General features: G+C 39.1%; 1 protein-coding gene across 2 annotated transcripts in view; it reads right to left on the bottom strand.

Annotated features, from left to right (window-relative positions):
* SEC22A (SEC22 homolog A, vesicle trafficking protein) overlaps nt 1-15,480 on the bottom strand; it is a 47,413-nt gene extending 31,933 nt beyond the window's left edge. The window contains exons 1-4 of one of the 2 annotated variants that reach the window (XM_006772889.1): nt 15,396-15,480; nt 7,359-7,559; nt 2,152-2,315; nt 723-917 (exon numbers count right to left, since the gene is read on the bottom strand). In XM_006772889.1, coding sequence (XP_006772952.1) covers nt 723-917; nt 2,152-2,315; nt 7,359-7,540 — 541 coding nt within the window. In that variant the 5' untranslated portion in view covers nt 7,541-7,559; nt 15,396-15,480. Of the gene's footprint in view, nt 1-722; nt 918-2,151; nt 2,316-7,358; nt 7,560-15,106; nt 15,374-15,395 lie in introns of those variants that run through there. The other variant, XM_006772890.2, reaches the window with a different exon arrangement.
* Between the last annotated feature and the right edge of the window lie 2,584 nt (nt 15,481-18,064).

The following is an 18,064-nucleotide window of genomic DNA, read 5'->3' as shown; positions in this document are numbered from 1 at the left end:
TTTCCCTTTTCTCCCATAATTTGTATTCAACCAAATATGAATTATTGTGTTCAGTCCTGAATGCCACATTTGAAGAATACTAACAAGTAAAAGCTTCCAGGATAGGGAGGGCTTCAAAATGTCATAGACAAAAAGGCTAAGGGAATTGAGGAGAGGTCACAGAACTTGACAAATAGATAAACATTATAGCAAACAGACTTAGGTCAAATATAAGGAAGAATTTTTTTTAAATAAGCAATTCAACTATGGCATATGCTACCTTATAAAATAATGAGGCTTCCATTTTTTAAGCAGAAGTTTTCAAACTGTCACAACTATAAGTCCTTGTTTGGGAGGGGAGGTGTGAGTAGATGATCACATTTTCTGTGACTGTCAAAAACCCTGGCCTTGAATATATCTAGCCATTTTGATATAAAGCAGAGTACTTTACATGCCTCTAAACATATACTACTATTATAAATAAACTATTCACTTCCAGAAACATTTGCTTACAAAGAAATCTTCTTAAATGTTTCCCTACCACACAGTTCCTTTGAAATTGCTATTTAAAAGTATTTTCCTGATTAGTCACATATCTAGATTACTACATAAGCCACTGAGAAAGGATTACTTTGAACTTCTACATTCTCTCATGTACTTGCTTTAAAATACTAAAATAAAAATAGTTCATTTTTGAGAGTTGCTCAGTTTTTAAAATAAAGTAATTGAGATCCAGCACTCACCAGAAGAAATCTTACCAGCACCTTTATAGTCAATAGAAAATGCAGATGTGACTCCATTGGCTGACCCCAGTTCGCACAAGGAAATTTGATAAGGGGGTCTCAGCTTGATTTCCGTCTGCATGTCAGATAGATTTATCTTTGTTGAAAGAGACCTGGGATTATTATATCGCTGCTTGGTCCTCTGAATGAAGTTATCTATGTAAAATAAGAAATAAATGTCTTTGCAGTCATTTGTTAATTAAATAACTTGAGAATGTGAGGTTTATGGGTAGTAAATTTTGCAGATAAACTGTTTAATTTGTTATCCAAAACAAATTAGTCCAAAACTGTTGACTTGTCATGAAGTGTTCTAATATTTATGTTTCATGGTTAATATATCATGGAGTTATCAGTTGCTCACTCTAGAAATGATACTGCGTAGGAATTAATAATTGTAAGTAAACTAATGATTTAACATTATCTGACTGAGAATATTTCTACTAGTATATCCACTTCAATGAATTACTTTGAACTTCTACAACAAAACAAAGAAATAATAGCTTTGATTTTTAAACCAAAATCTTAATTTTTATAGGGATTCATATCTCATAAAATAGTAAGTCTGTATTTATCAGTTGTAATTCCATAAGAACATACACTGTAAACTGCATGTTCTTATAAACCTGTTTTCTTATTTATTGCTTACACCATTAGAATGCATATTTTTAAAAAAATAAATTTTATAAAAGACAATTCCTAGACATCTTCCAAGATATCTCCTAAATCAGCGATTGCGAACCAGTGGTCCACAAGGTCCGAAAGGTTGGCAACCACTGTCCTAAATAATATTCCAATTTTATTTTCACAATTTGTAACTTGATTTCACTATTTTTTCCCTTGTACATCCGGAGTCAAAAAAATTAATGCCCACAGGTCAAATCTAGTCTGCTGACCATTTTTGTAAATAAAGTTTTATTAGAATATAACTGCATTCATCCATTTCTACATTGCCTGTGGCTGCTTTCCAGCTACAATGGCAGGGCTGAGTAGTTGTGGCAGAGATCTTATGGTGCTTAAAGCCTAAAATAATTACTATACGGTCCTTTGCAGCAAATGTTTGCAAACCTCTGTTCTATATTAAGCAGACTATAAAAGATTTTCATACAAACACAAAATTCTGAATCTCTGGCTTATAAATTTCTCATTCAGAAACTATCCTCTGGGATTAATTCTTTATGTCAATAATCAAAATTGCCTCCACAGCTCAAACTCAATTTTTTCTAATATGAAGACGTTGTCATAATTTATAGACCATTTGTTAAATTATTCTATCAAAAGCAGAATTTTTTGAGTTTTCCCTCTCCCCCATTTCAGCCCCAAGGAAGATAAAAAATCCCTTATGACTGGCTGGAGACAGGATAATGAAAAGGAAAAAAAATCAAGCCCTTACCAAATTCAATGAAACAGTATGGCCTAACAGCAGTGTTGGTCTTCGACATGTTGTAAGTAGTAATGAATTCCTTCTGAAGCTCATCCAGGAAAGAGAAGGCCAGAACATTTGGGTAATTTTCAGTGCACAACATCATGTAGCTCACGCCCAGAGAGCTAATAAAACTAGAGTATAAAAAACATCGGTTTAAAAATTTCAAAGTAAATTAAGGTAATTCGTTGCTTTACAAGACTGATTCTATTACAACATAAACTGCTGCTACAAGTGGCAATGAAGACATTAACATTATATATTCTAGCAAAAAAAATTTAAAGAAACTAAATACTATTTTTAGTCGTGGTTTAAAAATAGTAGACAAAAAAGGGAATATACCTACAGAGGAACACTCAGTATGGTATTAACACTTCAGTTATTTATCACTTGGGGTAGAAAGCAAGGGGAAAAAAGCTTTCCTGGGTGAAAAAAAATTCTCCAGTAGGACATGCATGCCATCGATCTCTAATCTACTGTTAAAATTGCTAAGTATAAGACAAATATTATTTTTGAAATAGAACCTTCCACACTGAATACCAGTCTCTAAAATAAAGTACTTCAACCATTAAATATAAAAATGTTTGACATTATAAAAGTGAGTATGCCTTATGGATTTTAGAAATCTAAACCAAATACATCTTATAGGAAACAAGGTGAAAACAAGACTTTGCCCTCAATGGGACAGTAAGGAGATAAGAACCAGAAAGAGACTGTGTCCACCATGAGTGGCATTCTACCAGGAACTTATTTTCTCACTTATTCTTCCCTTATTAGGTCAACTTTCAATTGCCCTCCAATGATGAAGAGCTAAATAATGAAGTTATCCCATGAATAGAGACCCACTTTAGGCACCAATTTTAACCTCATTAAATAAACAAAAGCATTAATATGCAATATGCCAGGTGATAGCAACTTATAATAGTAAGCTAAAGGAGAAAAAGATGATTTTAAGTGGCCAAAGATGATTATACTATCAGAGCCTTGGATAAAACACAGAGCAAGGAAAATTTGCCTTTGACATCTTCATTTCCTTTTCTGCAGAGTTCATCTATTCCCCATTCACTCGTTCCCTCTAACCCTAACACCTTCACACCCCAGAAAATGTAGATCCTCACCTTTTTTAGATAATCTATCACAGGTAATCCCTAATTTACTTATTGGTTAGTATTCCAGAAGTTTATAGCACCTAGAAATCATTTTCCCACAGAAACTACATTGTAAGTTCTTAGACCAGTTCGTAAAGCCTATTTGACATACATGGTGCTGAAAACGGAAGATTTCTCCATAATAAACAGTGTGGCTTTGTTGGTTGGAGCATCGCCTCTTACACCAAAAGGTTGCGGGTTCAATTCTGGTCAGGGCATAGACCTAGGTTGCAGGTGTGGTCCCAGGTTGGGGTATGCACGAGAGGCAACTAACTGATGTTTCTCTCTCATATCAATGTTCTCTCTCTCTCTCTCTCTCTCTCTCTCTCTCTCTCCCCAAAATCAATAAACATATCCTCGGGTAAGGGTTTAAAAAATGCTAGTAATGAAACAAAACAGGAAGCAGGAACCACAAGTTTTTTTCTTCCCCCAGGTAGTTTGGTAGCAGCTACTGGTGGGTTGCATTCTCCTTCCATGCCCCTTTCCCACCAAACATCTAGTCTCCAATGAGACCATGCTGTCTCATCAATCTTAGATTTTACACATACTCTGTTCCTCATTATTTCTCAACCAAAAAGAAAAAAGAGGGATAGTTTTCACTGAATTCTTTTTCCTGGTTAATTTTTATCTCCATAAAAAGTGAAAATAATTAGGAGAACTAGGAATGCTCCTGTCAAGAGAGCTTAAAGGTAAAGGAAGACAACTCTTCTACCACAGAACAATGTGAATGCTGAAGACAAAAGACTGTGGTTCAGATATACTATTTATTAGTTTTGTGAGTTTGAGCAACTTTCTTTATATTCCTACGACTCAGTTTCAGTTTCCTCATCTACATATAAAACAGGTGTAAAATACTATAATGGCTATCTGCCCAGCATCCTTCTCATCTTCCCTTTGGAAATTATCTCAATCCTACTACCTATTCCCTATGACTTTGGCAAAACTGTCCATCAAAGGGGTGGGCATGTGATCCAGGATCCAACTAAGAGTACCTTAACCCTCTAACCCCAATGTTACTCCAGAAATGGACCACAACACAGCAAGACCAATAAAGTCCTTTCCTTGAAACAGAAGGGGAGGGGTTGCTCAGCTGAAATGAAGTAAGCCTGGGGCTGCCTGTACAGTATTCTCTACTACATGGAGAATACCCATATGCAAAAGGAAAGAGACTGGAAAAATAAGAGGAAGATTCCTGATAACCTCTGAGCCCCTGGCTCCAGCCAACCAAGAAGCCCTTCACATTACCCTTGTTTTTGCTTAAGCCAGAATAAGTTGTGTTTCTGCCCTTAGCAATGGGAAAGAGCTCTATTTATTAGCCATTCAAAGAGCTGTGATATTTAATAACAACCTAAGTAGAGGGCCTGATAATTGGAGGCACTGTGATAATGTTGAAATTGTTACTCCTGTAATCAGAACATAACACCAAAGAGTGAAAGAAAAGCACTAGGAACTAAACCCAAAAGGCAGGTAAGCCTAAAATATACAATAGCCTTCCCAGCTGCAGGCAGCAGTCTGGGGACAGATATGGAGAAAGTGAATCCTCAGGAAAGGAGAGAATCTATGAAGCTCACAGCCATCATCAGACTTCAAATGAATTCACAGTGAAAAAACTAAGAAATTTTATTTCTTGCACTAATATTCACAAGTATGATTGGCCTCCCAAAGACCTTTGTCTTCTCATGATATCAGTGTCTCAAGATTTTAAGATCTCATAAGATCCAACTTAGTTTTCATGTGGTTCATAATTATTGCTTTAGTCATTATTGTTTCCTAAGTAGTGACAAATGTTTACATTTTAAATATTTATGACAATTTAAGGAAATTAACTTATGAAACAGACGAATACCTTAAAATTTTATGCAGAGAGAATTGTAATATTACTACATAATGTGAAATCACAAAACTAGATTATGCACACACATCCTGCCCCAAATCAATGAGCCGAGTTGAAAAATTTTGGAGAGAAATGAAGACTTAATTTCATGGCACTCTGAAAACAGCCAATACCCCCAAAACAACCATCCCTCACTGAGCAGCTACTAGGATGTGTGCAAGCATAGTGCCAGCACAAGCCATGCTCCACAGAATATGCTCCGCTAGCTGAAGTATTCAGTCACTACACTCTGATAAAGTCATCATTTTTCCAGGGACAGAAAATTAAAGGAAGTTTCTCAATTTAAAATATTACTCTCCTAATTTTTTTCGCAAAAATATGATCTTCCTCTGTCTATTCAACCAGAATCTAATGTGAGGTACCATCTGAATTAGCACATAATTATCTAGTTAGTTACTTTGTTTGTTTGCTGTGGTATTCTACAAACAGTACCTCAATTTCTATACAAAGTTGGAAACCACAATGCTAAGAGAAATAAAAAATAATGTTATAAGAAAAATCATAAAAAGCTCCTTTTTATGACTGTCCCTTTTTATGTACATCAGATCTCAGAAATTTGAAAAACATTGTTTTGATCCAATGGACACTGTGAATCTGTGACCCCCTATCACCTTTTGACCCCCTATCACCTTTTGTTTTGGCTACAAGAAAGCTCAAAGAAATATCTGTGGCCCTCTTAACAAATGAATGGACTATAAATAAAAAATAAATTACTTATACCTTCAAAGGAAGTGTTTGTATCTCTAAACGAAAATGTTACTTCAGCCCTAACCAGTTTGGCTTAGTGGATAAAGCCTCGGCCTGCGGACTGAAGGGTCCCAGGTTCAATTCCGGTCAAGGGCATGTACCTTGGTTGCGGGCACATCCCCAGTCAGGGGCTGCGGGAAGCAGCTGAATCGATGTTTCTCTCTCATCGATGTTTCTAACTCTCTATCCCTCTCCCTTCCTCTCTGTAAAAAATCGATAAAATGTATTTTTAAAAAAAGAAAAAAAAATGTTACTTCAGTGTACTATTCTACTATCTTTATTTTATTTCTTTACAAGATTTTCTTACCTGTACTCATGAATTACTATTATTACCAGAGGCCCGGTGCACAAAAATTTGTGCACTCGGGGGGGAAGGGGGGTCCCTCAGCCCGAGCTGTGCCCTCTCGCAGTCTGGGATCCCTCAGGAGATAACGACCCGCTGGCTTAGGCCTGCTCCCGGGTGGCAGAGGGCAGGCCCAATCCCTAGGTGCAGCCCCTGGTCGGGCTCAGAGCAGGGCCGACTGGGGAGTTGGGGCGCAGCCCCCGGTCATGCACAGAGCAGGGCGATCGGGAGGTTGCGATGCCACCCTCAGTCACGTTCAGGCGAGGGCTGATTGGGGGGTTGGGGGACCACCCCGTCACACTCAAGGCAGGGTCCATGGGGAGGTAGGGGGGCCACTCCGTCACACGCAGAGCAGGGCCCATCAGGAGGTTGTGGCGCCGCCCTCTATCACCCACAGAGCAGGGCCGATCAGGGGGTTGGGGAGCTCCCCCCTATCAAGCAGGGCTCATCAGGGGGTTGGGGTACCTTCCCCTGTCAGGAACAGAGCAGGGCTGATAGGGAGGTTGTGGCCCCGCCCCCTGTCACACACAGAGCCGCAGGGCAATGAGGGGGTTTGGGCGCTCTTCATCCATAGCATCCTTTATATGACTGCTTTCTTTTTCATCTTTTAGGTCTCTGTTCTCAGAGAGACCCTTGACTACCACAAAGTCACTCTTTATCCTATCAGTTTTACTTTCTTTAGATACAATAAATAGCGATGAATACTATCCCCTTTGGACTAGAATGTAAACTTAAGTTTTTTGAAAGCAGGTATAACATAAGATTTTTTTTATATTTTCCATTACAGTTTGCCTGGGCATGTAAGAACACCAATAAATACCTAGTGATCAACTTAAAAGATGGCATATCTGAGATCTGCAAAACTATAAATTTTTCTAAAGCCAGATAAAAAAGGGGACCTACTATTTAGTATAAGTTAAGAATCACATGATTAACTCAAACAGGTTTCCCTAAACAAACACTAATTTCTATTTTCACCACTTAAATTTCATTAAAATGACAACCACTAAGCAAGTGATTTTCATGAAGCAAATTAAAGTCTTACTTAATGTTATAATGACCAGTTTTCAGTGTACTTCTATCGGGAAGCTGAGCAAGTTTCCTTGAGAGCATTTTAAAGTACTTTCTGCACTCCTGCACGCCTGTGCCTTGTTCATTGTCAGTAGAAGCAGAAAGCGGCAGTCCATCTCTAACACGAATAACTGAGGCAGATAAAATCATAGACATTTCAAGCGACAGAGAAGACCTAAAACAAAACGAAAAATTTGGGTTAGATAAAAAATTAAAGCCAAAGCTGTTAAACAGTGTAAAAATGTTCAACTCATTAATAATCAAAGATATACTAATTAAAACGATGAGTATGCTTTCCTTAACAAATTAGTTTTAAAAAATAATACCTGTTTCTTTCTGGCATTTTCATAAGTATCGGACAATATTTAACAGAGTTTAATATTTATGCCGCCCTAACTGGTTTGGCTCAGTGGACAGAGCATCGGCCTGCAGACTGAAAGGTCCCAGGTTCGATCCAGTCAAGGGCATGTACCTTGGTTGCGGGCACATCCCCAGTAGGAAGTGCGCAAGAGGCAGCTGATTGATGTTTCTCTCTCATTGATGTTTCTGACTCTCTGTCCCTCTCCCTTCCTCTCTGTAAAAAAATCAATAAAATGTTTTAAAAAATAATATTTATGCCCTTTGACCACAAAAAATTTAAATACCATATAACCCTATCCTAAGGAAAGTAATTGGAGTCAGACAAAATTTTAAACAGAAAAGCAACCTTTCACAGCAATAACTGAAACAACATGAACATCCAATAACAGGGGAATAGTTAAATAAATTAAGATACACTCATATGACAGAATATACTGTAGATACTAAAGGTTATGTTTGTGAAAAATAGTTTAATAATGTGGTAAATGCTCTCTGTTAGGTAGAAAAAAAGGCATGATGAAAACACCAAATGTTTTCTACAGAGACAAAGAAAAGAAAGAAGGGAAAGATAAATGGAGAAACAGATACAGGAAGGAAACATATCAAAATTAGAATAATGCTTATCTCCAGGAAACAGTATGATGGTTATCATTTTATAATTTCCTAAATTTTCATAATATTTCACAATGGGCACATCTTACTTTTATACCCAGAAAAAATATTATTTACAGTAAATCTCAAAGCTAAAGGAATTAATGGTTTTAATACTATCTTCAATCTTTTTACCAGAAAGTAAATCATAATAGCCTCTCTTATTACATTCTGATCACGCCTTATAAAAATAAATAAAAGGTCTACATAGGCCTGGGTTTGAAAGAAATCAAGTAAATAGTCAAACTTTGATTTGAAAAAATACGCAGTTCTCAAATTTTAGCTTATATAAAAAAATCACTGGTAGTTTGGTTAGAAATGTTGATTTCTGGGCCAACCTCCAAAATATTCTGATCCATTTCGGAATGGGACTTGAGAATCTTCCCATTTTTAACAAGTTCCCCAGGTAATTACTATGCTATTGTCTAAAGATCATACTTTGAAAAATATTGAATTAAACATGTTGGCAGTGTGAAATTAAGTGATAACTGTTTTCTGTTAGGCCACCAGAGCACTACCCCACTGAATGCTTCTCTTTCATGAGTAGTCGGGGCAACTGGAAACTGAAAAAAATCTGATAACAATTTCATGACATTATATCTCAGGGAGTAATTTAGTCTTTACCCACCCAGTTCAGGTGGGTCAATTTTATCTCATTCCAAAATGAAAAATTGAGTTAGTAATATATTGAAAATGGTATAGAAAACCAACTGGTACTAAGTTTGGAAATCAGGAATCCCTAATTTTTATGTGAAGTCAAAATCTGACTGCCCATTGACGATGGTAACTGATTGACAATAAACATTAACGCAAATAATAATGCTAATGCATTATACTTACTCCCCCCTTTTCCTGTTTTCATGAGGAAATGACAGGAATAGCTAGGTATTAATATGTCATTACCCTTTATATTTTTCTCCCCTATAATTTACTTAAAAGGGGAAAAACTAGCAGTAATTAAATTAGCCTTTACCATAATGGATTCTTTAAAGTTCCAACATGACATAAATGATTTGGATAAAATAATTTTTTTTATTGATTTCAGAGAGGATGGGAAAGGGAGAGAGAGAGACAGAAACATCAATGGCGAGAATCATTGATCAGCTGCCTCCTGCACGCTCCCTACTGGAGGTCGAGCCTGCAACCCAGGCATGTGCCCAGACCAGGAATCAACTGTGACCTCCTGGTTCATAGGTCAGTACTCAACCACTGAGCCACACCGACCAGGTGGATAAAATCATTTTTGTCCCTATTCAATTAATTTCTTTTCTTAAAGCAGTAGCAGGAGAAAACTGCGATTTCTCAAGGGATAAAAGCTATATTATAATTCCTTTTAAAAAGTGTTACCATGTTTTATTTAATTAAACCACAGTTGCAACATTTAGCTTAAAGCAGGAAAATGTCATTTCATACTCTTAAACACATATTATTTAAATGCAAAACTTTTATCTTTACAGAAATATACTGCAACACAAGGACTGCTCCGATAACACGAGGAAAGGGTTGTAATGATAGTTTCCAAACACCCATATACTCAGTATTTAAAAGTAGACTGGCAATGGCCAATATGGCTTGGTTCTTTGGAGCGTCGTCCTGTACACCAAAAGGTGGTGAGTTTGATTCTCGGTCAGAGCACATACCGAGGTTGCAGGATCGGGGCATGGTTGTGGCATCTGATGGAGGCAACTCTCCGATTGTTTCTCTCTCTCTCTCTCTCTCTCAATCTCTCTCTCTCCCCCCCCGCCCACCTCCTTCACCTATGTAAATATCAATTTAAAATTTTTTAAGAAAAGTAAATAAAATAAAAGTAAACTGTATTCTGCCCTAACCAGTAACCGGTTTGGTTCAGTGGATAGAGCGTTGGCTTGTGGACTGAACGGTCCCAGGTTCGATTCCGGTCAAGGGCATGTACCTTGGTTGCGGGCACATCCCCTGTAGGGAGTGTGCAGGAGGCAGCGTGCAGGAGGCAGCTGATTGATGATTTATGTTTCTCTCTCATTGATGTTTCTAACTCTCTATCCCTCTCCCTTCCTCTCTGTAAAAAAAAAAAATCAATAAAATATATATTTTTTTAAAAAGTAAACTGTATTCTTCCATGCCTGACCTTTTTAGGTTCCCAACAGAAATATTAGAAATTATCTTTATTACAGGGTGACAACTTTCATGTAATCTTTAAAGTTATTCCTTTCTTCATGACTTAAAAGACAAAAAGATAAGATTCATATTTCCTAAAACATATACTGAGAAAAGAATAACAACCTGTAAGGTCTGTTCATTCAACGAACACTTATTGAGTACTGTTAAAAAGAAAAGCCACAGGCCCAGAAGTGCTCACTTGTGCTAAAAGCCCATGATACCAAAAGCTAGATTAAATAGCCACCCTGATTTTAGTTTCAGAATCTCCCAGGAGTGTAATTTTAAACCAATCAGTCTGGAATTTCAAGTGAGGTCGTTCTTCCAGGTAAGAACCCCTCTGCCTGTCCTCGACTAACATAATCCACTCTTAACTTCTTAGTCCCAACCCCCCTTCTGCCTCTAAAAACATTCCATTTTGTACAACCCTTCAGAGCACTCTACTAGTTGCTAGACAGTATGCAGCTGTATTCATGACTAACTTAATAAAGCCAATTACATCTTCAAGTTTTATTTTTTAACAGTCCATACTGTATGCCAGGGACTATGCCAGACATTAGGAATACATAGTTCCTACCATCAAGAAGCAACAATCCAACCTGGCCGATGTGGCTCAGTGGTTGAGCATCAACATGAACCAGAAGGTCACAGTTCAATTCCTAGTCAGGGAGTATGCCCAGGTTGCAGGCTCGATCCCCAGTGTAGGGTGTGCAGGAGGCAGCCAATTGATGATTCTCTCTCATCATTGATGTTTCTGTATCTCTTTCTCCTTTTCCATTTCTCTCTGAAACCAACAAAAATATATTTTTTAAAAAAGAGGCATCAATCCAGAATTAAAAGAGCAAACACAATGCAAGATGCATTGACTACCACTTTACTAACTGTAAAACTAGCTAGACAATTTGCGTTTCAGATATTCCTTATACACACCTTTAGGCTAATACAATATAGCAGTGATATTCCCTGTCAAAATTCTTAAGAGGTTGTCAGAGAATTATCAGTAGATAAGATTTTTCTGAGACGGAAACGTTTCTTCTTCAGTCATTTGACCTACCATCCAAACCAGTTAATTAGGAAAAGAAACTGGGATGATTGTCCAATGAGCAATGCCAGGCTTGACTAACTTGCAGGCAGACTTCCATGATCTTAGAATAAGCAATCTCTCCTCTATCAACTCAATAAATATTAACATTCCCTGCCCCCCCCTTTCTTTTTACCATGGATTCTTAATGCAGTTCCTTGGGGGGGTGGGGGGGGAAATCACTCTCATCTAATCTGGACTGTGCTAGCCGAAAGAGGAATCTGTCCACATCAAGGCCAACCTAGGATTAGAGTACAGTGTAGAGTGTAGGCAAGGTGGTGGTTGGGAAAGCCAAGGAAGGCCCAGTGGGAACTGGGGAAAGCAAGAGGTTAAAATACTTGCATGGGAAAATTTAGGAGCAATGGTAGTTCTACAAGGGCCATAGATACATTTTTAGGCCCCTGGTCCATTTTCCCTCACCTTTTACACTGGGAAAATACTGCATATGCCTTAGATAGCAGAAGAAAAGTCACAGAGAATCTGAGTACTGAACTCTATATTCTCTTCCCAATAGCAATTGTAGAGGAAAAAGCCCAAGGTATGTTTAGGTAAATATTTATGTAAAGGCTGAGGAAAAAAAAGTCCCACAATGCCAAACTACTCTAGCAGTGGTTAGCAACCTTTTAGACCCAAGATAACAAGATGCTGACCTCTCTTCCTCAGAACCTTCTGGGGGTAATGACCGTGGGCCCAAGTACCAGGAAGGCAACCTCTCAAAAGTAATAAATAAAACCCAATGTATAAGTATACTTTATATCTATTTTCTAGCAAGATGCTTTCATAAATGCCTCTTTTACAATAAAAATATTTATATTGGGTTAATCATATGTTTTAAAAATATATTTTATTGATATTTTATAGAGAGGAAGGGAGAGGGATAGAGAGTTAGAAACATTGATGAGAGAATCATCGATCAGCTGCCTCCTGCACACCTACTGGGGATGTGCCTGCAACCAAGGTACATTCCCTTGACCGGAATCAAACCTGGGATCTTTTAGTCCACAGGCCGAAGCTCTATCCACTCAGCCAAACCAGTTAGGGCTAATTGCTCATATTTTATTTTAGTTCATTATTTCCCAAACTTCAGTCATCCAAGTGCCATTTTCAGAATTCTTACCATATCTGTATCCCACCTGTACTATTTATCTACCTAATATGTCTTTCAATTAATTTATTTTTTGCCCTACCCTTAGCAATAGTATCTGTGAAATCAGTGTTAATGTGCCAGGATTTTCTCCCAACTTAATAAATTAAAATAAAGAACTTTTGGGGTTTCAAATATGAGTGTGTGAAAATTTTGAAGAATTATTATTTTTTTAATGTTCATCTGCCTACTACTCAAATTATCTTGCATATCTGATGGTACCAGAATTTGGTAAACACTACCGTGGTACCTATTATTTTCATTAAAAGTGCTAACAGATCTGTGAGAATTGGGAGAGGGGTTTATTTGGAAAGAAAGCTATACTAACTGTGATGCACAGCGTGGGAGCAAGATTAAGTGAAAAGGGAAGTTCTTTATACAGCCATACATTAACAGGAAGACACTTGGGAAACAGTTTAGAGAAGAAAAATGTTAAGGTTACCAAGGATAAGCAGAATTTATTTTGCAACTTGTCCCACCCCCAACCTCTCCAGCAGCCTTTGATACTCCTATTATAGGAGCTTGCACTGAACAGTATGTTTAAGACCTCAGGCTCCAGAGTAGATTATCACCACATGTAGGAAGAGGGCCCCAAATACATGCACAAACTTGTCAATCCCGAACATTTGTGTATAGCGCCTCATGGTTTACAGTGAGTAGGGACAGCCTTCATTTTAAAGATGAGGAAATGAAGGCTCCCTTTCTCAATGTCACTCTGCTACTATATGGCAGAACTGGTGCTTAAACCTAAGTTTCTTCTATCTCTACATCACTGTGCTACACCAGTCACCTAAAACCAACCAGGGGCAAGAACCCAGTGATACAGAAACTATCTAGCGACTCATTTTGAAATAATAATAGAAGACCAGCTTACGTTTTCTTTAAGAGGCTGTATAGTAATTAACAGGATGAACTCTGGAACTAGATTGCCTGGATTCCAAAACTGGCTCAACCATGTACTAACTGTGCCTTTCTATACCCAATTTCCTCACCTATAAAGTGTGGTTACTAACAGTATATATCCCATAGAATTATTTTAAAGAAACTAATAGTATCTACCTTACAGGAACATGTAAAGAACCTGAAGCACTGCCTTGCAGACTTAAAGTGCAATATTAAGTGTTGGCTATTATTATTATTATTAACTGACTACCCTCGAGTTACCAGGTACTTTATACACATCACCTCATGGAAATCTTCCAATAACCTCTGAGGTAGGTATTATCAGATCCATTTTACCTTTGAGGAAATTCAAGCTCAGAAAGGTTAATGTATTCCCCAAACTAGCAAGTGATCGATTTAAACTCAGGCCCAACTCTAACCACACTCTGAGGCATTGCCTCTCAACATATCCAAGCTTCTTATTCAACTACATGGAGAGGAAGGTCGCAGGCACCACCACCCCTGCTTTGATAAGAGAGCTGGGCGTCTTTCCTACACCAATATAAAATATACCTAGATTTTTTAAAATCATACACCGAAAGGAGCACTACACTGAGATCCTGGGTTCTCAACACAGGGATTGTCCAGATGTCGCATTAACTTAGGGTATGGTCACAGATGTCAGATTCAATTACTGAACTACAGCCCTCATATACCAGAAATCATAGGTACTGTTCAAGATACTGCCTAATTCCTTATAACAGTGGTTCTCAACCTTGGGCGGTCCAGAAATCAGGATTTTAAAAAGATCCCCAGGTGATTCTAATGTGCAACCAAGGTTGAGAACCACTGCCTTATAATGTCAGCACATGAGCAAATGCCAGTAACTTCATTTCGGGAGTTTTAACAGTGGCTGTTCCACCTGTGAGCTGGGATGCCAGCATCTCCAGTCCAGCGGCTGACTCCTCCGCCCTGTGCTTTGCCTTGGCTCAACAGGCACAGAAAGGACTGGTTCTCCAGCAGCCAACCACCCCCGATGGACGACCCAGGGAACTCCGGCGCACCAGAAAAGCCCAACACTGCTCTCACTGGCAGAGAGAGACAAGCCGGCTGCGGCTCAGTCTTTTATTTTGCAGCCCTTTTCCATCTGTCCAGCCAACTGCTCAGGTCTCTATGCACATCGTTCCCAAAATGCCAATAACAAGGCCCGATGAGGTTTTTGAGGGCCAGCGCGGGCAAATCTCTGGGCTCAGTACTCATTCAATCCCCAGAAAACGCAAATTTAGCCCCTGATTCAAATCCCACCCTGCCTAAAAGGAATGGGAAACGCCACGTCAAACTCTCGGGGGCATCTAAGCAGCCTGGGTGGATCCCGGGGTTTCCGACACCTGGGCGCCAGGGAATGCCCTCCGCCGCTGACATCCCAGGGCGACTCCCTCCCCGTAGGACCCCGGCCCCGGCTATACCGTACCCACGGAAGGTCAGCCGGGGGCAACCGCCGCCCACGCGGCACCAAAGGCCCCGCAAGTCGAAGGAGACTAAATCCCCGCAATCCCGCTCCTCCCATGCTCCGTGGTTCCAACAACACCCGGCTCCGTCCCCACGGCACGGGCTAGGTTCCTGCCCTGGAATTGATCTGTAGATACGCAGGCAAGGGCCAGGACCGTGCGGGGAGGCGGGGAAATGGAGGGGAGCGGCGGCCAGGGGTTTGAGCGACCCCGAGAGGGAAGAAACGAAGACTGGGAGGGGCCAAAGCGTACCTGTCGAGCTGGGACCTGCCGCGCCGAATGACGCGGCCTGCAGTGCATTGTGGGAACAGGGCGTGGCCTTTGCGCGGGGCAGCCGGGCGTCCGACGTGGCTGGTGGGCCAATCAGGTCCTCTGGGAAGGACACACTAACCCGCCCCCTCCTGGAGCCGAGGTAGTCCCGCCCCCTCCCGGAGAGATTGGCAGTTTTCCAGGCACCCGCAGGAAGAGATGATGAACTCGGAATCTGACTGTCCATGCTGTCCATCAGAAATAAGACGAACCTCTTCTGCCTCCTGCCTGGTTCGGGAAGCAGTTTGTTTCTCACGCGGCCCCTTCCAGCCTTTGCACCTGCCATGCATTATTAAACAAGCACTTACTACTTGTTTACCATGTACCAAGCACCGTGTTAGGCACTGAGTTACAGGAGTGAACATAACACTGGATGGAATCTAAAGCATAACTGGAGCAAGAAACGTTAAACCATAAATCGTTATATGATTATAAATTATGACCATTACTATGAAGAAAAATTACTGGATGCGATGATGGGTTAATTCCAGATTATCAAAAAAGCTCTTTGAAGAAGTGCCTTTTAAGCTCCAGGCATATGAAATAGTCTTTAACAATGTTAAAGGCCAAGGGAACATTATATGTGAGGTTTGGCGGGCATGAGAGAACTTAGTGTGTTCTAGGAACTGCAAAGAAGTCAGTGTGGTTGGGGTGTAGGAAGCAAGTTTGGGCTGAGGTGAGGCAAAGGCCAGACCATGCAGGCCCTTACTGGCCACATTATGAATTTTAGACTGTATTTTAGAATGTATCCTAAGGTCATTGGGCAGCTAATAGAGATCTGATCTACATACTTAAAAGCTCACTCAGGCTGTTTGTGGGGAATCGTTTGGAAGAGGGCAAGAGGGATGGCTGGAAGGCCAGTTTGGAGGCAATTATGCTAGTCGAGGCCAGAGATGATGGTGGCTTGAACTAGGGTAATGGCAGTAGAGACACAAAGAGATGGATAATTTTGAGACATGTCGAAATCAGAGGTGGGATCCAAGGGACCTAATGGATTGATTGGTTTGCTGAGAAGCGTAAAGAAAAGAGGAGCATTAAGGATGACTCCTTAAGTAACTAGATGGGTTAAGAAGACATTTACATAGAAGGCAGAGAAAATGGTTGGGATAGGTTAAATTTGAGTTGCTTATAAATGGAGATATCAAACATATTTGGATATTTAAGTCTGGAATTCAGAAATGTTGGGACTAATTATATAAATGTAGTGGTTGTAGGTTAACCCAATAATTCAACTACTAGGTGTATATGCAACAGGAATGTATTCCTATGTTCACCAAAAGACATATATAAGAATGTTCACAGGATGAATAAGTTTTAGAATACTCACATAGTGGAATAGTACACAGGACAGAGAATGAACAAACTTCAACTGCGCATAAAACATGGATGAATCTCACAATCATAAAATTGAGTGGAAAAAGTCAGTTGCACAAATTGTATACTACATGATTCCACTTATATAATGTTAGAAAACAGACAAAAATAATATATGGAAATAGAAGTTAGGATATTGCTTATCCTTAGGTGATATTAATGTTTGGAAAGGGTCACTAGAGGGCTTCCGGACCTCTATTAATGTTCTCCTTGATCTGGGTGTTGATTACACCAGTGTGTTCAATTAATGAAAATTCATCAAGCTGTACTTAACATTTATGCATTTTAATATGCATCTTATTATTCCATAGAAAGGTTGCATTTCTAAAATGTTATGAGTGATTTAGCCATAAATAAGTAGCTGTACCAGACTTACATTCCTACCACAAATAATAGAAAACTGGGCCAAATTTATGAAATAAATATTTTCAAACATTGGACAATAGGTGCAGTAAGACTGTAATCCTGGAAAGAAGGAAAACAAATAAAATGACTCCAAGATTTCCGCAGATTTCTTTCTGGGGGTATTTACCTGAAGACAGAATAGAAGAAAGCCAAGCAGAATACAGCACTTGTGGTAACTGAGGAGGAAAAAAAAATTGAAATTAAGAGAGATTGAGGCAATTAAGTTTGCATGGCAGAGAAATATTCATAAGGTCTCCTTGAATCATTGGTGTAGGTTTAAGGATAGACTTTATGAAACTGATTAAATAACAACTACTGTGAGAACTATAGGTTGAACAGCTCCTAGAGCTTGAATAGAGTCAGGAAACATTTAATATTTTACCAATTGGAATGGAGAAACCTTATTACACACCTGGGCATTTTGTAAAGAGACCTCAGAAAGGCCACTCTTTAGAGATGTTATCCTAAAAATAAAAGGCCAAAGTGAGAGGCATCAAGCATTTATTTAAGATTTTTTTAAAAAGAATAGGATGGAAGAACATACCATGTTCATGGATTGGTAGAATCAACATCATTAAAATGTCCATACTACTCAAAGCAATCTATAAATCAATGCACTTCCCATTAAAATACCAATGGCATACACAGATCTAGAACGAACCCTCCAAAAATTCATCTGGAATTAAAAAAGACCCCAAATAGCTGCAGCGATCCTGAGAAAGAACAAAGTAGGTGGGATCTCAATACCAGATATCAAGCTGTATTTCAAAGCCACTGTTGTCAAAACTGCCTGGTACTGGCACAAGAATAGGCATATAGATCAATGGAATAGA

The sequence above is a fragment of the Myotis davidii genome, unplaced genomic scaffold (assembly GCF_000327345.1).
Source record: "Myotis davidii unplaced genomic scaffold, ASM32734v1 scaffold745, whole genome shotgun sequence".
Classification (NCBI taxonomy): domain Eukaryota; kingdom Metazoa; phylum Chordata; class Mammalia; order Chiroptera; family Vespertilionidae; genus Myotis; species Myotis davidii.
Note: the sequence above shows the minus strand (reverse complement) of the source record. Positions and strands in the feature narration are given on the sequence as shown.